Source organism: Rhyacophila brunnea, unplaced genomic scaffold, assembly GCF_057557595.1.
Source record: "Rhyacophila brunnea isolate RB1 unplaced genomic scaffold, BYU_Rbru_1.0 scaffold_6, whole genome shotgun sequence".
NCBI lineage: Eukaryota > Metazoa > Arthropoda > Insecta > Trichoptera > Rhyacophilidae > Rhyacophila > Rhyacophila brunnea.
Window position 1 is genome coordinate 36,394,309 of NW_028233276.1, and position 26,369 is coordinate 36,420,677.

Sequence of the window (26,369 nt, forward strand, 5' to 3'; positions counted from 1 at the left end):
GCAACCGCGGCTCGCACGCTACCACCTAAATTCGACGCCTAGTGAACAGGTTAATAACAACGTATATTATTTTGTTATCGCAAATGCTACAATTGTATCAACTTTCTTCAGCAAAAACTCAGTCTAACAAAATCAGTGAATGATTTATTACTTCATTGTTTTTTTTTGCGTTTTCTGATTACAACAATTAAATTTTGTACTGTGTAATTACATTGTATTTACACTCATAGTATTATCTTTTTTAAATCTTAGTTTAATCATTTTTTTTATTTGAACATTAAACGGGTGCCTAGTATTCTTACAATATGTACAGCAATACACAATTAAACCAATTCCAGTCTTTGTAATAATTTTAATATAATATAATAGTATAATGCAAGTGAGAGAATTACGAAGCATACAATTATTGACTGAAAATATATTATCTTGAGTGCGTATCTGTCTAAGTTTGTTCGAAGATTTCAGCTTATTACTACTTATTTTTCGTTTAGTTTTATAATTAAAATAAAGTGTGAAATCTTGCAGACAATAAAAGTGTTTTAAATTTTTAAATATTGTTATTAATATCTAGTCAAAATACGGTATTGTGACAATCATTGGATCATTCGAAATTTAAAAAAAAATATCATTACACTAACATTTCACGTTATTGAACTAGATGTAGACCCCGTATAATAAGTGTGAATCGATGTATAAACGCTATAAAATAATTAAATGATTGATAAATGATCTTTTACACCGCTGTTCGTGTTTCGTGTATTGAGGAGGCCTATCGTTTTGTAAAAAGCTCACTCGGACAGTAGCGAACGAGGAACCTAGCCCCCGGCCATCACATAACTTTCATACGAGAACAATAATAATTTAATGAAGATAATACTAGCTCAGCAAAACAAATCGGCGGCCGGACGGAACATGTTTTTGTGCACACGTGATTAAACTCTAATAATATTCAAATTGGCTTGCGTGAACGGGGGTACCTTCATCTCTTACACGGAATCGTATCCGCTCAGCCATCGAATTAAACTGCCCAATGCTCCGATACCGCGAATCCATTCGATTGGCTACTAACTGTCCAATTAATATTCACAATCTGTTGTCCAGTTTTCAACGTTATCCATAATCTATACCTAAGCTTAAATAAATGTCGTTTCCCTTCTGTTAATCACTAATCCTCCTTACTATATTTTCCGGTTTTATACTCTCATTACCCTGTTTAATGTTTCTTCTCAATTCATATCTTGAAATCGGAAATCAGGCATTAATTATTCATCATTGACATCTTAGTCGCCCCCAAAAAACGTCTTCACTCCTCTTTGCCTGCCACAAGCTTCTTCCACTGCCGCATTCATGTCTTTCCTTTCATGATCCTCCTTTTACTTTCCAGTCTATTGAAGATTATATTGGGTCACTGTGTGTCTTCCGTCTTTCCCCTAACGTAGTTGCCCCACTTTCACATGCAAGACAACATGGGGGACTTTTTTTTTAAACTATATTTAATTTCTTGAATTTGAACAATAATTGTGATAATACGATTAATAATGGTAAGTGATTATCTAACTCGTGTTTTAATGTGCCTCGTTACACGAACCAAAGCCTAGGGGTATTTACGCTACTGGTCTAGACTCGTAAAAATGCTCGTATCAAAATTAAATTGATGGCTATGATGTATGCTAGCTAGGCATATAATAATTGGATGATTTTATTTAAATTTATTTCGATGCGAATGTAGAATAATACGATACTTAGCAGTGATAGGGCTTAGATAAGGGAACTTTTTTTTGACATTGCAGGGTCAACTTCAATATTTGTGGTACCTAGGTAGATCTCTGGATCTGGGTTTTCTTTTGCAGTAGGTATTGGGAGGTTATTTCTGTATAATTAATTTATGGCTTATTATTATTAAGTACAGGTAAATGTGGTCTTAGCAATTTAGGCTTTATGACTTTTAATGATCTAATGCTATTTCGCTAATCCTTTACTTACTCGAGATTGACGTGAACGGCAGACAGTGCTCCGAGAAAACTGAGCGAGAGGCAACGATTTCCTCTCTCGACCACGCCATTATGAGAGAAGATGGTCTCACAGAGATTAATAAACTAGTTTTCTCATTTTTAGCCCGCAATATTATCTACAGGTGGAACGCAAAATGTTAAATAAGCAGACTGTATTGGTTATATGAAAGTTAACTTTAAATTGAATCGTAGAATACATAATTCATAATGAATATGTCGGTCTATTTAAATAATGATTTTTGTATGTCAAATTCATGTTTGATTTAATCGGAATAAAAAGGCGTGGATTCATATTGTATTGACGTTTCAATAATTATCTAAAAGTATTTCTCTATGTACGGGATTGTTTTTCAATTTTAACACTGAACACTTTGGATTTGTATTAGGATCGCATAAAAGGTTTAAATATGAATACGTTATATTTTATATACGCCTGTATATGAGGTTTGAATACGTCAGTTTTTTTCGCTACATAATCATCAGACATAAATTTTTATTTACTGATTTATATTGCCACAGCTAGGCACGCTATACTAAGCGAAGCCACTTTGCCAGTTTTTATGATAAAAAAAAATCTTTTTTTAATTTATGATCTCCAGCGAATTGCTTATTTGGTATTAAATATGAAAACAATAAATGCCAAACAGACATCTTTTTATAACGTGTTCTATATAATTCGTTCTGGCACCGGTTTCATTCGGCCCACCAAAGCGTCGGCTACTTTTTTCTACCTTACGTCATCTTAAAGTGTATATAAATTTTATACTAACTACTTCCCTGTCTGCAAATACATAAATCTTCTCTGTCACCTTTATATATAGTCACAGGTTCTTCATTATCAATATGCTATTATTTGTTTTGTCTTTCTGCTCCACATCAAATCTGAAAAGAATCATTACTTATCCTGTGTCCAGCGTGTCCACGTATATTTAAAGGCTGCATTATACTAACCAACACATATTTACACTCCGTTATTTAATAGACTTTGGCCACATTACTAGAAGAAATTCAATGTCGTCTTAGGAAGTATCTGGCGAGGATATGCGCCTTCCGGGTGGAACAATATCACCAAAAAAGCGACTGAATTCTCAATTAATTACTGAACCATTTAAAATGTGCATAAGATCCAAACAATCACAGTAATCAGATACATATGAAAGAAAAAATATTGCATGTGAATTCATAGTTGTTTTGTTCCTGTCACTGATACTTCTACATTATCAGTGCAATATATTTTTTCAATCGATTAGTTTTTTTATTTAATTACACCTTCCTCAAGCAATCTGCTGTGTTTTCGACAGTTGTTCTAAGGTTATAAGTGTGATTTTTGATCCTTATTATATTTTGAAGATTTCTTCATTATATTTTTCCGAGTATTCGTGAGTTTGGCGGGCCGGTCCATCCATATCGTCTGTTGTTTCTCATCCAACGGATCGGACCGCGCCACGCCCTCAATATTTCCCTCCTACTGCCGGCGACCGTTCAAACTTCTGTTTATTTATTTTCATATTATTTTTAACCTACCCCGCCCGGCGATTTCTCATCTCGGCTCATAATTACATATTATCCCACAGTCCGTGTTCCATATATACCACAGCTCCTCAATATTATGTACCCACAGGTAACATCGCGGTGCAAATCCGACCGCAACTATTAATTTGGCGCGTCGAACCTTCGAACCCTTTTATTCAAACCAATCACTTCAATATTTACGCCACATAATATTATTAAATTTGCGAATTTCCATATATTTTTTCATACACTGCTTAATCACAATAATTCAACTTGTACGACATAAACAATAATGGAGTTAAGGACTTGGAGGCCTGAGGCACTGATTTTGAAACCATAAATAATTTCAATTCTACATAGTAAAAATAACAATACCTACTTATATCTGTATCTACTCCATCTAATAATATTGAAGATGACAGTTAAAACGCTTAATATTATTACAAGTAGGTAGGTACATATCTGTTTTAGTGTTAAGTACAAAATATAAAGGTGAACGGAAATAAAATAAAAAATGTCACTCACAATACCTTCCTAATGTCCCGATTGTCTATCTGTATTTGCCTATAATTCGCGTAATTTCACATTGAATTTTTAATACATTTTAATTTGTTTGTCTACTAACTTGTTCGATATTATGAGAGCCACTGGCTTACACGTATCTTCTTCGGTATTCCTTTACTTCTTTACTACCTCTCATGGCATAATAATGCGCTCTCCGTCATGTTTTATGTTTATAGAGATACATTTCGCTTCAAGCAATCACCGCAGAACCGACCTTCTTACTCTTTATACTGTAAATGTAAATGATTAAAATATAAACAATATTGAAAATCAAAATTTACACAAGTATTTATTACTTTACTCATACTTACGGCAATCAGATATTTTATATGTTATTTATTTGATTTAAATGACTTAAACTAAAAAAAAAACTTAGTACCTACCAATCTGGTACCGATCTAAAATTGGTTGATTGAGGTGTCTTGTATCTTGACGTGTTACCATCGTTTTTATTGTTGCTAGCTTCAAAGATCCATCTAAAGCAGTGAATATCTTCCAACTCTTTAAAACCATCTTCCGATAGTGATATAGTTCAAATCGAACCTTGGCTTTGTCAAGATTATCCTTTCTTTAGCCTGATCTGCACACCGTGCAGCTCCAATGCGTTTCGATTGATCCAACAGAGCCTCAGTTGACATCGTTTTCGGAACCTTTGTGTTCGGGCATGCAGACAATACTAATTACCGATTAAAAAAAATGTGCCCATATTGATGTAAACGAGCTTGAAAGTTTGCTAAGTTCCAACTTATTTTTGTGTCCTTCATTGACTCGTTTAAAGGCGTATTTTTATGACGTCAACGTTTTCATTTTCCGTTCAGGTGTCCCCAGATTCCCATATACATTGCTGAAAGCCTCTTATTTATCGCATTGCGAGTCTGTTTACTGTGATAGAGATCTGACGTTCGCATCCGACCACCGTTCCCCACTCGTTTGATCTCAGCCTTGTGCGTATTGATTGAATCGGTCATGTACTTCTGATGGATACTTTGTCATCGGTCGATCGCGTCTCAATCGTGATCTGATACGCGGCTGGTTCCCTTGCATATTGGATTGGTGAAGTGCATCCGACCGCACGTTTAATTGAGCAACAGGAATAAAACCAAATCCGCCGGTGCGCTCTCGGAGCGACGTCTCATTTCCATCCGGCTGACAGGACGATGAAATAATAACTACATGGCTTTCGATCAGATTTTATTTCACGTCATACAACGATACGTATTCTTTGAAACATGATAATAATACAAGGTCGATTTATTCCACTCGGTCATCGCCACGTCCTGTGCTTGTTACCATCTTTAACATGGATCGCGTAGATCACTCTTGTAGCGTCGCTCCTAGTTGAGGAAGAGTCAGTCGTTATGGGGCTGAATGCAGATATAATATTGAGTAATAAGTGATTTAGATTATCATTTTTTCAGTATCATACAAACCTACTTGGTGATGTTTACCGTTTAAACATAATAAGTAGATACGAAACACAAATTACCAGTTGTACCTATATGCCATTCTATTATTAATTTTAAAATTTACCTTCTACGTTTTCCTATTACTTTCGTGTAAGATTTCACCTTTTTTACAGTTAGGTTAGGTTAGGCATTTTCCATCATTGATAATTGATAAAGATTATGAACGTGTCAATGTGGATGCTTAGTAACAATTTAACTTGTTTAACTGTTGAATTGAACTAGTTATACTAACATATTTCGTTTATTTAAAACTGAGTAAAAAAACCTGTTAACAAAAATCTAGATGGAAATCAAAGTTCTTTTTAATGATATGAAAATATTTCTCTCGTTAATATGATGTAGTATCGATAAATTACTTTGATACGGTCTCATAGGAAACCGAAGACGAGAATCAATCATAAGATAATTATTTATAATATACCTACGTCTTGATATATGGTTTAAGACTGTCAACTAGTTGGTTTTTTTACCGATTCGCTGCTGCAGGAAGGGAAACCGCGTGAGAACGGAACACTGTTTATGACTTTATGTTCAGTCATGACAATCACAGTCATACCGGCTCGACTCTAGTCCAGGTAGCCCGAGGCGGACTCGCGTAACACGGCGCTTAGCTGACAGAATTACTCCAACTGGGCGTGTCAGGCGAACAAACTATAATGGCCTGATCTATTGACTCCGCGATTCAGCCGTCAAACTTTACCAATAGCCCAGAAGCCAGTAATAGACGTGTTTATCAAAATTGGGCTGTTACTCATGTCAATGCGGCGATGTAACATTAACCTAGGTACGTATTACACGGTGTAGTTGAGTAGTCGAATATCGATATTAAGATCAGATATTAAAAGACCTTTAATGCGAATACATAGTTTTATTTAGATTTTTTTATCATCAAAACCAGTGTGCTGGCTACTTAAAACTACATTTTTAATGGAGATTCGTGTGCTTATAGAAAACTTCACACTGTTATCGCCCGCATCTGTCAAAAACGTATTAAACAAAAATAATATTGCAAAATATTGCCAAATGTACCATTCTGAAGAATTAACGTTTAAAATTTGCATACTTGCGAAAGGACACCTCGTCAATAATTATTGTATATACTTATACAGACTGGCAGACAAATGCATAACAGTATCTATCATTATTTAGTTAGATAATTCAGAATAACCGAAGATTTCGTATGTCATAGATGCAATTCTTTTAAGCCGTCACATTTCAGTGTATCAACGTACTGAATATTATTGTTTTCTATATTGCTATTCAACTAACAAGAAAACCGATGCAGAATCGCCATTAAAGGTTTAAAAGTTCGCGTTAGTTAACATTTCTTACATTATAAATTCCTTTCAGATACTGTATTATTTTTTAACTGATTTAACTGTTTTAACTGTTAAATATCTTTCAGTTTGTTAACACAGTAAACCCTTTTCTTCCAGGTGGTTGGATGGGAACTCTCATCTCCAGGATGAGTAAGCAGTCGTACCTCGGAGTGTCAGAGCAGTGGCAGGTTGGCGAACACCGATCAGCTGATTCGCACCGGGTTCTCCGGTATGAGTACCGGGTGACGTGTGACGCGAATCACTACGGCCAAGGGTGCACGATCCTCTGCAGGCCACGCGACGACAGCTTCGGTCACTACACCTGCTCGCAATCGGGCGACAGGATCTGCCTGAGCGGCTGGCAAGGCGACTATTGCTCAAAACGTAAGTTTTCATTTTTTCTCATTCAATTATTTAATTAACTTATAAATCGGCATCAACTTCCTCACAAGAAGACTCAATCCTTTTAATAAAACAGTGAGTGATGAGCTTCCGTGTATTGAGATCACATTAAAATAATATTTAAGGTTTTTATATAATATGTTACCGGCGTAATGCCACATCGGTTAAGACATGTGAACCGATTTATTGTTATAATCAAGACTAATTTAATTATTGATCAAAGCAGACCCATTTTGTTTGAAATTCGCGCCGTTTTAACAAGACGTGAAAGGACGCCAAGGTGAAAGTGAATAACATCGGCTTCACAAATTTGTATAACTGAGAAGGAATGAGAGTTCATTTTTGTCCTCGTCATTGTTAACACGAACACGATTCCATTCAAAACGTAGCTTTACCAGGCTTGTTTTTTTGGGCTGGTTTAAACTGTTTCGAGGTCCCCTTTTATATCTTCTGACGAATCAGTTGCGCTATTCACATCAAAGAAAATCACCCACATTTTATAGTTTTGATGCATCTTCAGGCACTATGTATAATTACATAGTATTATTATGGTCAATTAATTAATATACTAGATATGCTAACTATTTCTATAATATTTATCAGTCGATATTAGTAGTGAGATACATTTTAAATTATTAATTTCAACGGAAACAATGCGTGACAGTTAGTTGTATACATTTTATAGAAATATACATTTTATGTCCGGGTTAACTTCATATTCAGTTGATGGATCGCGAATGAACATGCTATACATTACTTAATAATTGCGACATCCAAAATTTTCATTACTTTTTATTATTCGGCTAAATATACCTACCTACTAAGTTCAATTTTGTTGTGTTATAATATGTTTCGTAATATAATAAAATCAGCAAAATCTTTTCTCGAAAAACTCTTTCTTATTGCAATCTTAAAATCTCTCCCCGTTCTAATAATTGTCTGTGAGAATCGGAGTGCATTTTAAATTTCACGCGATCAATCAGCGAGTGCAATTAGATCGCCGGTCGATTGCCGTCCGCATGCGATATTTTTTTTCATCCGTGTATCGTGGGCCTTAGAAAAGTTGAGTTGTTTGCTGACCGAAAATCGTGCAAATGGATAAAATTGGAGCATCATTTACACAGCGCGCATGAGGTCTCGACACTCATTCATATGCGCTAATGAATTCCGGACGCGATCGTGTGAACATTCTTAATTTCTCTTCCTCATTACCGGTCTCCCTGGATCGCGTTGCCCGCGCGATTACTCTAACCGTGACAAAAAGTATTTTTTTCACTATCCGTCTCTCCCGTCACTATCCGTACGGCTTTCTATGGAGATGAGTATCTGTCAGATTTCGCACGACTATTATAAAAGCCACCTGTCTCTTTGGCGCTCTTGCACCATAATGAATTAGCTGAGAAAATATTAATAACGATAATCCTCTCAGCTATTGTGTATTCGTAATCTTACAAAGACTGCATTTTACTTTTTTTTTTAATCTTTCCGTGCAATGTACTATTATTTTAACAAGAGTTTTTATTAAACAATTCAGATTGGATACTGTCTCAAACAAAATTTCTAATATAGATATATCTATAGAATGTCTTGTATGACGTATATCATGGCCCCCACAAGGGGAGAGACTGACAGGGCCCTAGCCCGGGGGCCCGGCGAGGCGAGTCGACCAGATAAGTGAGATAAACACATCACAAATTTGCTTCACTTGTAAAAAAAGCTATTTTATTACATTATACGATACAATTTTTAATTGTGACTCGACAACTCCATAATTCAAATGGATGTATTAAAATATACAAAAACACTAAATATAAACATTAATTTTACCGCGTACACACATTTGGAAAACGCTACTGTAGAGCGTCCCACAGATAGGTAAGGGGGCCGCCAAGATTCTTGTCTGGGGGCCCGCTTCAGGATGTGGGGGCCATGGCGTATATACATCATACCTACGTGTACAATCAATAATTAAGCATTGGTTATGTAATCTAAGACGCTATGAATTACCATGTACCAGTAAAAACAGTGATTGTTGAAGTAAATTAGCTAAAAAGCCACCAAATATCGTATACAATATACATAAACGTAATAATGCAGTGAAAATTTCGCTACTGTAAAATAGCTCATATCAAAAGTATTATGTAGTTTTTGTGTTAAGAGGATTATATTTTATTTGTTCACTAAAGATGCATGCAAGATGCAAGAGTGTAAGATGTATGTAGTGTGCTTTTTAGAATTTACTTAAATTGATTATGAAAGACCGGCCCTCTGAAGTGTGAATAGAAACACGTGACCAGACAGATCTTTTGGAGAAAGCTGAGACTACTCAATCACGTCATGATGAATAAATATTACCTTATCCTAGTTTCAAATGTCTTCTCCCGAATCTTGAAAGTCTGTTGTATATTATTATACATTCGTTTCTGCGTTTCTTAGCGTGTCTATTCTTTGTGATAGTACCTACGTTTCTCACCTGCAATCCGTTTCCCTGCGGACGCGCGTTAGCCCTTCAAACTCGATCGCGATTGGTCCACCGTTTGCAGCCGCTGTTCCACTCGGTTCCCACACTTTGTTTGCGGCCCATTAGGCTCCCATTACTCGCCGCACCACCGTGCGTCGCTCCCGTGATTAAGAGCCATTTTTTGAGGATGTTTTTCCCCCGATGTTTTTGTTTATGTTGGCTTCGCAAACTTTTGGCGTGATCTGATCGCATTAAAATCTCTCTGCCGTCCGCCCTCTATGTATTCTGTTTGTTTTGTATTCGTGCGAAAGATTTCTCTTGCTTTGCATATTGTAATAACAGCACAGCACGGCATAGGCTCGATTCATCTCGATTATTGTATTTTATAACTACGTGTATTCACACAATATCAAATTTTACATTAAAATTTTCGCGTTTTGTTTTCAGCAAATTGAATGGGATACTTATTTTTTATCGAATTTCCAAACAATAACCACATTACGTTACCATTGTGTATCCTGTAGAGTATAAAGTTTAAGTGCAGTGTTAATTTTCGGTACAAGTCGGTTATAGGGAAGCCAGGCGGGAACCGTGCTAATTGTCATAGCCGATTTTGGCAAAATTCATGAATTATTCAAGAATGAAAACCTAACTAACCTAAACTAACCCAACCTAACGAGTAATCCAGTATATCGGCTATTTTCTAAATGTGTTTGCCGCTGGCTTCCCCGTAACCGACTTGTACCAAATTTTCAATTGATACCTACGTTTTCTCAAATAAAGTCAGTTTAATAATAATTAATATACCTACAAAGATAATATTATCAGAAATATTTGAATCAAATTCCGATCGGATATGTCTCAGATGTCTAGCTACGGAAGTAAATAAACAAAACATAACAAAAACATTCGTTCTCTGTGATAGTATATTATATAGGTGGGTGTAAATAGAAACAACCACAAAAAATGGCCCAAACAAAGATTTCATCAGGGAGTACCTATCAGGCGCGTATATTATGCCGGGTGTTTCGCGGGCAACAAAAGATTGTGGTAGTAAGCAACACTACCTTAGCTCGCAGCGGCAGCGTGGGAAGGTCGCGCAACCCTCCCTATATCCTCTCTACCTGCTGATACCCGGGTGATACGACAAAAAATCTCAGTTCTACGGAAACGATCTAAAAGTATTTATAAAAACAGTAGATAAATAATTTTATATTTAAATATTACAATGAAAGTAAGTAAGTAATCGAATCGATCTTTATCGGCGGTCGATTAAAATCCATAACGCGCCCGGCTAATTCGGGACCGCGAAAGCTTCTTTCTCTCAACCGCAAAAGAGTTCAAAAAACGCATAAAAAGGAAGCAACCAAACCTCCATCCGGTGGTTAACTCTTTACCTGTTAATGCCCCTCTTACCTCGCCCGGTCCCCCGGATCTTAATTGCTCGTTTTGGTTTTTGTCTTCCGAACCGCATTTAATTTTAGAACGACTCGCGTCTCTGCTCCCCTAATACAAACCAAATACACTTCGACACTGCAAGTGTTGTTTTTTCAGAGCTATACCTAGGTACATATTATTATATCCCGATAAATTCACTTCTCATAATATCTCGTTCCAATCTTCTACAATCTTCATTTGTTGTGTAGCACTGATTGATTGCTCTAATACCCCGATGCATTTATTTCGATGTTTTTTCTTCCCGATTCCTGGAAATCTCCCTTTGCATCAAGGAGGTCCTTCGCATCATTCTTACGTGTTTATTTTTCTACGCGCTATCGAAAATCTCTCAATTTAAACGACATCTTGTCTTCCGGCTGAGTCTTCATTTGTCAGGTCTCAATTAACATCAGATAGCATCGGCATTACTTCATTCCGTAAAGATACGAACGAATTTTGTGGCAACATCATTATTCATATATTTAATTTAATCCATTCGCTTTTCTAACAACACGAAATATCATCAACCTAACGATACTTAGATAGGTACCCATGTCTTATAGTATATAATATGTAAATAGCCAATTTAATGCAAGTATGAAAACAATTTTATTATAAATTTTACGTGCTTAGGTCAATATTCTAACGATGTTATAACCTTTCAGAGGACAAACAATATTCCATACCTAGCACTTGTCACAACCAATGAGGAGGTCCCTCTCCCGTGACGTCACCCTCCCTACCGCACGTGGCCCGCATATTAGGTCTCCCAATAACGAAAACGTTTCAATCAAAAGCTAATTCAATGGCGCTTACGCCTGTTTATGTTATAAGCGTGCCGCTCTTTCCGTGCAAAGCAAGGGGTTAAATGGCAGATGTGCCATGGTTCTGGTCTGACGACCTCGCGGAAAGACCTCGGCTCTAGTCATGACTGGAACAGCCTAAGAGCAATTATTAATATCGCGTTAAATTCTACGTTAAGTTACTCCTAAATTGATCAAGCAATGTGATATTAAATTAATTGTATCGACCAAACAACACATTTACTTATATTATTAGAATTTATAATATTTTCCAAGTTTATTTCCTATCAAAAGCATTTCTCGGTTAAATAATTAACAGCATTCTATCGTAAATTAATATTTACGATTGTCGATTACATTTCGCTATGAAATTTACCTACGCGTGCACACACGTACAGCTGAGCAAGTCGGCCAGTTAGTTGTGCCTCGGTGCGTTGACACAATAACCCTCTGGCAAGACCCCTTGTTTGATATCAATGGCGAAGGGGAACACTGCATAATCCAAAAGCGATTTGTATTTTGTAACGGTTTTTTTCGTGTTATCACAACCGTTATTTTTTTTGAATTTCACAACTTCAGCATCCTTGTCACATGATAATAATATGATATCTACTCATTAATTTTTTGTCAATTTTAACAAATTATATAATTTTTTGTTGGCGTTTCTCAATAATATGGGTTCCTAAATTTAGGCATTCTTTTGAATAACTTAATTGACGACACACGACAAAATTCAAAATAAACAAGAGGGGCGCGAGTTTCAAACAAGCCATTCCTACAGATACACTAATTTACTGATCAAACCTGGCCTTCGTAAAATCATCTAATAATACGTACACTTTCGCTCGAGTTTACTATCTCTATCTTCTTCAAATCGTATCGTCTATGGTGCTATAGAAAGTGACAGAAGATGCATTTGAAATACATTCGGACATAATGCACTGCTTTTTTTTACCTCATTCAATGAATTCCAATTCCTCTTTGGGTAAACAAATATAAACAAACTAAATGTTTCTAAAACGAAACGTAAACTTTGTAATGCCTGGAACACTTCTTAGTACTTTGACCTAGGGGCACTTGGTTTATAATAAACATCTTAGAAATAACAAATATATGTTTATTATGAGAATTGTACAATATACATAATCAAAGCATCAGTGGGTTAGGTTATGTGACAAAATAATACACTCAAGATGCTGCAATTCTTTTTATAATAACGCCGCAATATGTGAAACGAAATGCAGTTCATTTTTTAGCGCGATTTCTTTTGCACGTCTGCCACACGCGTGCTACAAATTTAACCCACCGTTTTCGTGCTTTATTTTTATGTCTGCTTTTTACATTAATGTGCTTTATTTTTGTGGCAGTTTTGACTAATTGTTTTTTTTCTCTCTCTTGTCACCAGCGCGATGCCTGCCCGGCTGTCATCCGGACCATGGACACTGCAGCAAGCCAGACGAATGCACGTAAGTAACCATTATCAAACATCGAATATAAATTCTATTGATTTGCATTAACAGTATTTTTTTCAAAATTAGAACAAACTCAGTTTTATCGAATGCTTGAAATTATAATTACGTGAGTTTTCAAAATTAGAACATGTTTAATTTTATTAAATGTTTGAATTTATAATTATTTTCAAATTTAGAACTCGCATTGATTTAACATTAATTTATCACTCACTTGAATATTTCAGATTTATTCAAAATTAGAACACGCATTTTCTGAAATGCTTGAATTTATAATGCCTTTCGTTTGTACAATTTTTTGATCCATGCTAGTATTCAAGTACCTAACCACTGTTTAGTTTCTGTATACCTATCTGATTTCACTTTGTTAACACGAAACAATAATGAATTATTGTAATTGTTGTTGATATGCATTTTTATAAGCTAGCTGGTAACTAACCAACTAGTTTGTCCAGTGGCAACGCATTCTCCACTAGTCGTAGGTAACGAAAGCTTGATCAAGTCACCTGCCGTCGCATTCCAGTCGATTGGTCTCGTAAATATTATCTGCAGTCCATAACTCTCATTCTAATTCCAAAGCAGTAATACCTCGTCGCATGTCTCTGGACATTTTTTCTGCAACCAATGCCGCTGCAGTGAATGTTGCAATCGTGTATATATATATATATGTGTGTGTATGCAATCAATATTTATCGCGTTTATATTATCATTATCGATGCGATTCGCGGGAAATATGCTCGTGCAGAATGCGTGCGTATATGTCGGTTTTTGAGGCGCCAACTTTTTGCGTCCGTTCTCGCGCTGTCGGCCATCTTGCCGGGGCGAGTACTGGCATGACTTCTTCTTGCATAGTTTTTAGAGCGCGTTGTCTTACGATTCTCCTGCGGTTTTTTTTGTTCGTATCTGCTCCATTGATCGGACTCAGCGCATCCACATTGACAGCAGTTTCATTCAACCCGCGGCCGAACGCATTATTTTCAATCCTTCACCTGTGTGCGTATCTATGTTGTTACATATCACAATATGTATGTTCTTTACATTCACTCTCATACAAATTGTAAAGTTTTTATTTATAAATGCAACTCATGGTGGTACTCATGCAAGCTATCTAGTACCTAAGTACCAGGTAGTCCAGATACCAACCATATAATAATAAAAGTAGAGAATTACTACATTTGTATTTTAATTAGAAGACTTATTACGACAAAGACATAAGTACACTATTGGTGTTATGTTATAAACATATTATGCATTCATCTGTGCACATTTTAGATATTACTTATACCTACGTAGTTACGTATTTTTATTCCTACATCTGTTTTTCAAATAGATATGCGTTTAGGCACTGCGCTTTCATTCTGGACAAGGCACTCCCGACAAGGTCACAATATATTTATGTGGTTTTCTCAAACCCCTGGGTGTTGTGTGATCGTTTCACTTCTACCAATGCACTACTGTCATTTGGCCTCATGGCCGTATTTTTAATTTAATTTATTTTAAAGATTACTGGAGACTCATCGCCACCACATCCATCAATAATTGTCATTCTATGGTTTCTTATCATACGTAAGATAACATCAAAACTCTAAAAAAAATGTAAACTATCATCCCCGTTTCTTGATGTAGCATACTTGTGAGGAATGATAGTTTGCCATTCGCTTAACATTAACTCAGCATTTGTAAATGTAATGTTATCCAATCCGTAACGTATCGATTTCTTACATTAACATTTACTCTGCGTTTCGCATATTATCTGTCAATTATACTATAAATAGATTTATACACTTTAGTGTAAAATATACTTTGTCTGTCAAACATGATTAGAATGTACTTACCTACCTTTCAGGTGAGTATTTATATTTGGGTAGGTCCTACCAAAATTGTACAAACTGGCCATCATCAATTAATAAACTACATTCGCTATTGACGACTGACGAGTAGATAACTTTTCCATTCTATGGCATCGATTAGTATTGGACATTGATTTTATCGACAACCCCTAACACCTGTGATTAGTAAATTAACACCGCGGACACGCAACCGTCAATCAAATATCGTCCCCCGCGGCTTGCGGCGGCCAACCATCATTGTCTACGACGTGCTCTACTGAATAACACTTCCGCCCTTCCCAAGACTCCGATGTCACTTCTAATTTCTGTTAGCCTGATCGATTGGCTTCAAAGGGGTGGTCTAAGACAACCCTCCGACCCGACATTAAACCCTAATGAAGCGTTAAATGACATGATTGTTGTAATGGCTTCTGGTTATAGAATCAAATACTGCGTAGTCTCACTAGCTTCAAATGCTGCCCACTATTGGATGTGTATACCTATTGAAGGATTTTCGTAGTTCAAATCCTAACTGAGACAACAATATCGAAATGTTGATATTAGTCAATTTGGTTATATTTTTGGTTTGGCTATCTTCCTCTTTTCACCGTTCGCAAAAATGATTTTGTCATCACGTTATTGTAAATATTATTTTACACTTCGACGTTCGTACAGAAGTAGATATTATAATATCTACAAAAATAGTTTCGTTTTATTTATATCAAATTTATTGTGTTGCCAATTGAATAAAATTAAGTCATTGTGTTATCAATGACAGCAAGACTATGAAATGTTCCATTGACCGATTGTCTCACTTTTTACGGCAGAATTGATTATTTTTCTTCTCGCATGCAAAGTGTCTGATACCTACCTGTCGGTGTATCAGGAGCGGTGATCATCCAAAACGGTCTTCGGCGGCGCCCCGCACCACTTGACTCACTTCCGTGCCACTTGTGTGTTATGGGTCGGCCACTTCATGCAATATACTACTTACCGTCTCCAGACAACGTATTAAGCACTCCAAAAATCCTGTGAACCAATTATCTGCCTACCCCGGCTAATGCACCGTCTTAATTGACGCGATCATTCTTAAGATTTCTCATTTACTCAATGCCTGATCGTTTTCTCGGTAATTTTACCATAAATAAATTATATATTGAGCATTACGTCATGACAACAGTGGTCTATTCTGATTTTAAAGTTAACCCTTGTCTACCCTACTCAATAAATTGTTCCATAATATTCGATCATTTAAAAAGTTCAAGTGACATTAAATGTCATTAAATGCATCGTGTCTATTTTATTTATCAATTCAATTCAATTTATTTATTTTTTTACATATTGTGAACATTACAAATTATAAGTTTAAGACGTTCACAACATGACATGAAACATTATTATAAAGAAGAAAGAAAAACAAAAGTAGTAAAAGGGATAAAAATGAAAAGAAAAGTATAGAAGTACACCGAGTGTACTAAGGAGTCCCTATTTTAAGAATTTATAAAATAGCGTCCACCAAAACTCAACTCACGCAAGTGGAATATATCAACACCTGAAGCAATTTGGTTGAACATAGTTAGTTGGTTCTGCACCTTGGGACAATAAACAACTGATGCTCCTTTGCTCCAATGCATACCTTTGCCAGTTTAATGCAGGTAGTTAACTACCAAATCAATTATATTCTTTGAATAGAATCGCATCTTTTAGAATATTTAACCGTCGACAGGTTAAATAAATGTTACATAAAGGTTACATTATGATCAGGTTTTGCATTGATCGGCAGCGTTGGTATGTTTCTGATTCAATATTGCAATGCAATGTGTCGCCGCGGCTCTCGATCGCCGATCGCTGGATCATTGATCGATGTCGGACGCTTCCCTGCCTCGCCTTGACCTCGGCCGCTCGCCGTGGGAACAGCCCGAGCGCGACGCGGAGGAGCCTCCGTCCTCTTCTGCCCCGCGAAGTACCGCCTCACGGGAAAGCGGGACGGCAATATAGTGGAATGCTAAATTATTGCGCGCATCCCGAGATGCGCACGGACTTTGTTATTTATAGGTCATTCTTTTTTTCACTTTGTTTCAGAGGAGCTCGATCCTTGCGAGCATTCCTCACGATTCTTTACTCCTCCGTGGGCTTGAAGAAATTTCAAGATTCAGCATCGCTTAATTTTACACTTTTCTTCATTATCTTGAAATAACCAACCGTGTTCAATCCATTTCGAAACGTAGGTACTTACCAAAAAAATATTTTACTATTTCAAATAAATATTCTTACTAAATTTGTTTTGTTTCTTTTTTTCACAGGTGTCATTCTGGCTATGTTGGTCGTCTATGTGGAGAGTGCGAGAGGTATCCAGGCTGCATGCACGGAACATGCCATAATTCGTGGGAATGCCTTTGTGACGAAGGCTGGGGTGGTCTATTCTGCAATCAGGACCTCAATTACTGCACCAATCATCGTCCGTGCCATAACAATGGTACGTGTTTCAACACTGGTCAAGGATCCTATACTTGCGCCTGCCCAGCTGGTTTCACCGGTACCGATTGTGAGCAAGAAGTCGACGGGTGTTCCAATAAGCCTTGCCAAAATGGCGGAACTTGCCTAGAAGGTGGATCTCACTACCGCTGTGAATGTCCTGAAGGCTTCCTCGGAGTCCACTGTGAAACCCCAGCGAGAACTTGCACTGATAATCCTTGCCGACATGGAGGTACATGCAGAGAACGTCCCGGAGGCTACACATGTGCATGTCCGCCAGGTCATACAGGAACAGATTGCGAAAGAGATATCGATGAATGCGCATCCAACCCTTGCCTCCATGGTGGCGTCTGCAACAAAGTCCCAGGCGAAAAAATCACATGCAGCTGTCCGATCGGGTATGTCGGTGATCGGTGTGAGACGGATGAAGACGATTGCCGCGGAAATCCTTGCTACAACGGCGGCACCTGCATAGACCTCGTCAACAAGTTCCGTTGCCAGTGCGTGCCCGGGTATATCAACCATCTTTGCCAGACAAAAGTGAACTTGTGCTTAACGCTTCCGTGTGCCAACGGAGGGGAGTGCACCGATTTGGACAATGATTATCGTTGCACGTGCCGACCTGGCTTCACAGGAAAAGACTGCAGTGTTGATATCGACGAATGCAATTCCTCTCCGTGCCTTCACGGGGGAACTTGTATAAACCGAGTGAACAATTTCACGTGCGCTTGTTCTGCGGGATGGGCAGGGAGAAGATGCGATGAGTCAAGTGATGGAGTGGTCGCGGGGAATGCTGATGCAGGAAGTCTGTCGAGACGAGTAGCCACCGACGGCGCTCTGTCGACGCAACACGTTGCAGCAATCGCAGCGTTGGCTGTGGGTGTTCCCGCTTTAATCTTAATAGGAGCCGGAGTGGCAGCTTGTTTCCACCGACGGCGGAAACGACGCCAAGCGGCTGCTGACAGGGAAGCCCGTCAACAGAACGAGCGGAACACCCACGCGTCGCTCGCGAAACGGGACACTCACGTTATAAAAAATACGTGGGGAAAGTGTATAAACAATGTGGCCGCGTCCGCTGGGCATGCGGCAGAACTTTCAGAGTGCCAGAACGCGCACAATGTGAGTGTGGCGGAGTCAGAGTGCTCAGGAAAAACGGGCAGCGTGTCAGGCTGCGCGAACGGCGGCGGAGGACTCTCCAGAGCGCGGTCGCACAAGCAGCTCAACACAGAGAGTGCAGCTAGACTACTGTCAGCGAGACTCAGCCTACTCTCGGCGGATTCTCTATGCACAGCAAGGTAATTATTCATTAAATTTATAAAATATTCCAACCGTTTTCTTCCGTGATCTTGTCACGTTAATTTGAACTCAAATTTACTTCATATTCCTTAAGATGTTCCTAACGTATTGTTTTTTTTATTTGCAGTGACGCCTCATTGGTGAAGCGACCGACGTGCGAGAAGGCGCCCAGCTCTGTGTATTTAATAGAAGACAATTACCCCAGGCCAGACCCTGGCATCTTCGCTACGCAAGTGTAGCAACCGATCCTACCCGATCTCTCACCGATTAGACTCGACGAAAAGACATTTTAATCAAATTCGCCAATCTTGTAATTAACAACTTGTGAATATTATAAATATATATTTAAATTAGAGACAATTTGCCGCGGTGTCGCGTTGACGAAGGGCTTACTCCCGAATGCCGACTGACCCTCTCCGAGTGCGAAAGTGTGTGACGTTGTCTTCGAACAATAAATAACAAAATTGTGACAATATTATTGTGAACTATGACATTGTTCAAGTGCGAAACAACCATTTATGCCGAGAACCGTCGGCAATACCAGAAACTGTGTGACTTGAACCTTTGTGTTTCGGCGCTCGAAATCGTCAGCTCCGATCCACGGACATAATAATATATCCACATGTACAGCTGCCCATAGACTAAAATATCTAATTTATTATGCATGTATTTAGCTGTAGTTTTTCACGACGATAGTAATATTCCAGTCTTGAAGTGATCAAGATTGAATTATTAGAAAACTCAGGGCTGTGCGGCCCAGTGCCTCGTGTGTACATAAAATTGCGTGTGTAAATAAAAATCGAGTTCGACTGAGGGGTGTGCCACAAGGCTTCGACTGTGGCCCATCCGCAAACTGGTTGGTGCAGGACGCCGTCGCCGGGGGTGACTGCCGTTAGCGCCCAAAGGCATCATCGTTTTTGCCGTCTCCTTCTTCGCTGACTGTCTCCATATTGCACAGGATCTGCCATTCCTCAAGGATCCGAAGAAATTATGAAGCATTTCCTCATCATCGATACCTTGGTGGGTCTTCTTAACATTTGAAACTTGTTTATGATTGATTTTTTGAATTTTATATAGTTGTCTCTTGAAATTTGGATACAGTATCGCATTCAGAATGCATAGAAACCTGTGCATCTTGCCGTAATGCATGTTTAAAAGTTCAGAGATATTTTATCCATACTTCGATTTGACCATAAAAATGTGCGTACAAAAAACTTTTTTTGAATTGTATCAGTTTTACAATACAAATCTCGTCAATACTGTTATTAATATTATTGTATTCCACTATTTTTCCAGTGTGTGCATCCACATTCCACAGTACCTGACATTATAACTAACTAAATTACTAAAATTTAGAAATATACCAGTTTACTGTCAATCAAATAACTCATGTTTATAACTTTTCAATTCTTATTTTAAATTTTCTCTAAATAATGTAATATGTAAAAGATTTCTCTCAACATTTTTCATAATTCTAATAGTTTGATTTATATTATTTTATATTTTGGATTATGTTTATTTGCAATCTTAATGAATATATAAATGTAGGTGTTGTGGATGCATCCTGGAGTGATTTATGAAATTGATTCATACCAGCTCTGAAGGGGAGCACTTAGCGCTATGATCTCCGGCGGGCCGCGGTCCATTCGGCCCGCGAGCCCGCCCAGCCCCCGGCTTCGTAAGCCCTGACGAATATAAAAAGAAATTAAAATTAAAAAAATGTGATCATGTTTTCTTAAGATTATAAAATGTACACTTAATTTTTTTAAACTTATTTTACTAAGTCAAATCGTCAAGATGTTGTTCTCCCTTATTTATATTGTACGCGTACACCCTTTTGACTGATGTACTCATTTTTTATAATAATTATCATATTGAAACGAATATTTTTTCAAAGAATTTTTATACATTTCTAAATTGTTATTTTTTAGTTTTGTACAAAACGTATTTGCGAGGTTATCGAACTTAACCATGATACATATAAAAAAAATAATAAAAAAAACGGCGCAAACTTTATATTTTTCTTCGGACTTAAAACCTTAAGCCTTGTTTAGACGGACGATTGTTGTAGCGATACCATGTTCCTGTTAATAATTATTAAGTAACTTAATACGATTAGATAAGTTAATGAAAACTAAGTCATTATATCAAAAATATATCTAGAATGTTTATAACTAAAATCACATCGCCCAGTCCTCAGTTTCATCAATCTGGCCAAACTAAATTAGTAGGTCTAAATTTGATCAAATATATTTTTTTATATGTACTCAAATTACAGATCTCACAGTTTTTTTTTAATCAAAATATTGTGCATCCACTGACTGGGCGAACTGATTTTGGTCAGATTGGAGAATATGTTGATTCACATTGTAATTTTGTACTTAAACACCGTCATGTCTAAATTCTGTTATTTTTGACCAAATTATTAATTAAAATATTATTGTATACCATTTTGTTCGTTTGAACTACATAATTTGTTAAAAAAATTATATGCAAAACTGATAATCGTGAATTTCATATAACTCATATTAATTACTACTTAAATTATTAAAATGTTTGAAAAAGACTTTACAAGAAAAAATGATCAATATTAACGTGAAATTTGGTATCTTTTTGGAAAAACAGCCCAAAAGAATAATATAAAGATTTGATTTTTAATAATAATTAATATAAAAAAAAAACAATGTGATACGATTGTTCGGGTTGGTTTTCCAAACAGACTGAATTCGATATTTTTTGAATCTATGCCATGAAAGTGTTCTGTGTAATCATAATATAATATGTCAAAATGTATATCATGTACGTACTGAATAATTCTGTAATCTAAAGAAAAGGCAGACAAATCAACACAACATGAAATTAAGAAACGTATTCTAACTATGTGTATTTATAAGAAACAGTAAGATAAGTCAAAATCGGTTATATTTTTACTATGCTGACTTATCTTCCTTTTAAATGACATGGGGATACACCTGATTTTCGCATTTCTGTCTTGTCACCATTTAAAATTTAGAATACACAATTATAATTCAAATATTATGTTGTATTTATGAGATTGATGCAGTGGACATTGGCCTCTCATGACATAGATTCGACATTTTTAATCTTGTATATAAAGATATATCGAAGCTGTGTACTTGTGTAAAGAAAATAATGGCCAGATACCCGATGTAAAAGTTTGTATTAAATAATGTAAATATAATTTCGACACACTCACAATTGAGAAATCCAATAATGTTAGTACTTTTAATTAAAAGAAATATAGCTATATGAATAGTAGACGTCATCATGTTGAATAAATTTTGTTAATTTTTGTAGAAATTCTCGATTCCAAAGCCTTGTAAAAAAAATATTACGACAGATCAAAAAATTATATTCAATATCTGTGCCCCTCGCTGGCCAAAAATCAAATCATGCAACCCCAATAAACAATTAATAATTATTTATTTCTTTTTTTATTTTTATATATTATTATTATTAAAATTTACAATTTATTTAATTTTGTAAACCGATTTTTTTTGTCCATTATAATGATTAGTTTTTGACTACTACTTAATTATACAATTATAATTTATATATATTATGTATATTTTTCGACTAAATTTCTATTTTTTTATTTGTATAATTTTTTTTATTATTTCCATGTATTCAGTGTTTTACATGATCTTTGGTTGTCTAAAAAATTTGTGTCGTTCCTTCGGATGCTTTGCATAGTTTTCCGCGAGGGTTGCATCATTTTGATATTTTTTGAGGGGATTAAAATTTGGACTGGTTGGATGGAAGGGGTAGAGTTTTTTTCTACCCCTCCTATTACCTTTACAACATGGCGAGTATTTGTGATTGTTCCTGTTTCGGAATACGACTACATTATTGATTGAACTGTGCGGTATTAATGCAAAATGTTAATAAAAAAACATTGTTTATTAAAATTTACAATCTTTTATTCAAAAGACCTTTACATCCAATTCCCAAAAAAACGTCCCTTTAAACACATAATTAAAGTAAGTCTTATATATAAACAAATTATATGGTTACAACAAAAAAACAATACAAAAATCTATAAAAAAAGGAGAAGTTACGTGCTAAATTAAATTTGACCGAATTGTACTTGAATTAAAATGTTTCCTTACTCAAAAGATTATTAGGTACCAACACAAAACAATAAAATTGGCAGATATTTACAAAAGATTAGGGAAATATGTTTGTATTCTGTACACACAAACACATCCACTTCTTCAGAGAAATCCTAAATAAATGCAGCTTATACCTACATTCAAAAATCTGCTTACGCAAAATAATTAAATTCAAAAAAATCATTTTTTTCTGAGAGAAATTGTAGGATAACGCCTGGGGACTTCTTGTAGTGTTATGAGGGAATCGGAGGTCAGTCGCCATCAGGGCGATCTTTGCTTTATCAGTTGCTACGGTGGAGATGCACTCGTACCAATCACGGAGGTTCTTAAGCGGCATCCTTCCTTCGGATGCTTTCTTGGATGACAAGTTGGGGAATGCTGTACTTATGTCCTCTCATAATGAGGCCGAGGTACTGTAGTTTTCTGGTTATGATACTACGCAGAACTTCTTGGTCATTTCCTATTCGATTGAGAATGTCAACATTTGTTTTGTCACCTGGTCTATACAGCCACATTACGAAAGCCTCAACTCTCCATGATATCCACTTGTTTAGCGGCCATAACATCGAAAAGGGTTGAGAGAGCAAGATCTCATGGTCTCGATTCTCCAATGTCTATTCGAAATTCAGTATTGTCATGAGTAATTTGTGGAAGATTTTTTGGTGTGGAAGTCGAAGCGGCAAACACATTTTGAAAATAGTCGATATACTGGATTTTTTGTTAGGTTAGGTTAGGTTTCATTCATGAATTTTGCCAAAATCGGCTTGACAATTAGCGCGGTTCCCGCCTGGCTTGCCCATAACCGACTTGTACCGGTTTTTTAGTTTATATATTATAAGACAAATTTATTATACACTGATATTCTTATATAAGAAAATAATGTCCTAAGTGACTGCGGGTTTTGGATACCTAGAGTGGAGAATTAAGTAGAATGTTGGCTACTGGAGGCGACCGAGGTGCATTGCTGACCCAAGATCAAAAGAAGACAGCAAAATCCAAGGAGTATGTATGGATGGATGATAAATTAGGTAAGTATCTAATTGAAATGGTTTGAGAGTTGGATCACATTTAACATTCTCAAAGAATGTTTACAGAGAGTCGTTAAAATGGCAAAATATATTATATACAAAATAAATAATATTCAGCAGTAAAAACTAAAGAGTAGACATAAATTGTAATACAAGTCAAATTGGCTATGAACTCAATTTTTTTAGTTGAAATTTATTGAAGACTGAAGACATTAGGATGAGATTCCTCGACTGTTGAATGGTCTTGTACCATCGATGTTTTCTGTTAGCCGCTTCTTCGGTATTTTAAAAACCTGTGAACATCAATTTTTCATAATATTATACTCTTTATTGATCGCTGTAAAAGTTTATGGGATAACCAAAGTCGATTTAGCAAACCAGTTTGTATGGTGTAACCATTTCGGCGCCAAGGGTCGGTGCTTACTTTATGTATCCAATACGAATCACGTCAAGTATACAATCGTCAGCTGAATGTAGAACTATTCTAACTTACATTTGATTTTTTTTAGGAGAGTACTTTGAATCAATCAAAATAATTTTTAATGGATAAATGTGGGCATCATATTGTAGTAGGATTATTGATGTATAAAATAGTGCATACATTTGTCTATATGTTACGCCGAATGTGCGAAATTGACTATTACATGAAATGGGCAAAATTTTGCCTAAATCATGAAAATGCAAGCCCGTTGCCTTATTCATGAATTAGGCAAAATATCTGCCAAGTGCACGAATTCGGCAGTAATTTTTCTGCCCAGTTCATGCATTGGATAAATTAGATAGTAGCGCTACGGTGGTGTTTTTGCAACTAAACCAAATGTGTCAAATGCTCATGTATTGGTCAAAATAGATAGTCGCGCTCCGGTGGTGTTTTTTGCAACTAATCAAACTAACCAAATGTGTCAATTAATGTCTTTGATTATAATATAAAAATATACCAATCAATAACTACAATGACGTTCATATCTATTTACTATGCGCAAAAAAATCTAGAACTAGGTATAATACGATAACGGAAGAATTTTATTAAAAGGTATTTTCGCGATTTGATTCGTGCTTGGGTATCAATCGTGCAATGGTCGATTGTATGTTTGTGATAGTTTGTTGACACTTGATAGCTAACCTCAAAATGGACATTCGGTTGAATTCAGAATTACAAAATCTAACCTAACCTAATAATAATAATATTATATTATGTCCAAGTATAACTAATAAAACCATCCGTATTAAATTTACTTTTTCAACTGTCATGTTGACAGTTTAAGAATTCCATACCCTGGCGAATTCACGTACTCGGCAGATAATTTACCTAATTCATGAATAAGGCAACGGGCTTGACTATTATATGAATTAGCCAAAATTTTGCCCATTTCATGTAATAGTCAATTTCGCACATTCGGCGTAACATATATATAAATTGCAATTTCTGGTTAAATTTGGTGTCTCTTAGTAACGCGTAATCTGTTTACTATCACGTGAAGTCACTTAATTTAACATCGTTGAATGAAAGTAAGAATAGAGTGAAATCTAAATCGATACATTTTATTAATTTGTGAGAAATACGCATTTTTTATAGATTGTGGTACAATTTAGTAATTCAATGACTGTTGTGAACTGAACACCTTTTAAATTTGTATTTATTTATTAAGAAAAGACACATTGAGCACATAACAAATTATTAATTCAAGACGTTCACAACATGACATTTAGAGTAAAAAGTACAGGTAAATCAACTTAATAGAGAAAAAAATAAAGCAAAAAATAATTTTATGGAAAAGAAATAAAATTAAAAAAAAACACAAATTAAACGATACAATAGAATTTAAACAAAATACATAATGCATCGCTTAAATTTCTATATATCTAGGAAGTGCATTGACCAGCCGCACAGCTCTCGCTATTGGTGCCTGGTGAGCCTGATATGAAGAAACAGCTTTCACCCAAAATAGACCGAATTTGACGAATCGGTTGTGTCGTTTGTATCAAAGAAAATCACTGGTGAGAAAGTGTTGAGATAGGATTCTAATTCTGTGGATACTGTACAAACGCAAAAATGTTGTAAAAAAAAATATCTATCAACCAGGTTTTAATTTTTATTAACAGAGAATAGGAAGATGTCTAAGTTTTTTTAAATCAAAACATGGGAAGGGTGTGAATGAAGAA

General features: G+C 36.2%; 1 protein-coding gene across 1 annotated transcript in view; it reads left to right on the top strand.

Annotated features, from left to right (window-relative positions):
- Positions 1–21,027, top strand: part of LOC147065618 (uncharacterized) — a 68,352-nt gene extending 47,325 nt beyond the window's left edge. The window contains exons 4-7 of the mRNA XM_085956534.1: positions 6,991–7,257; positions 13,382–13,442; positions 17,578–19,044; positions 19,173–21,027. Of these exons, the coding sequence (XP_085812660.1) occupies positions 6,991–7,257; positions 13,382–13,442; positions 17,578–19,044; positions 19,173–19,284 (1,907 nt within the window). The 3' untranslated portion in view covers positions 19,285–21,027. The remainder of the gene's footprint in view (positions 1–6,990; positions 7,258–13,381; positions 13,443–17,577; positions 19,045–19,172) is intronic.
- The last annotated feature ends 5,342 nt before the right edge of the window (positions 21,028–26,369 follow it).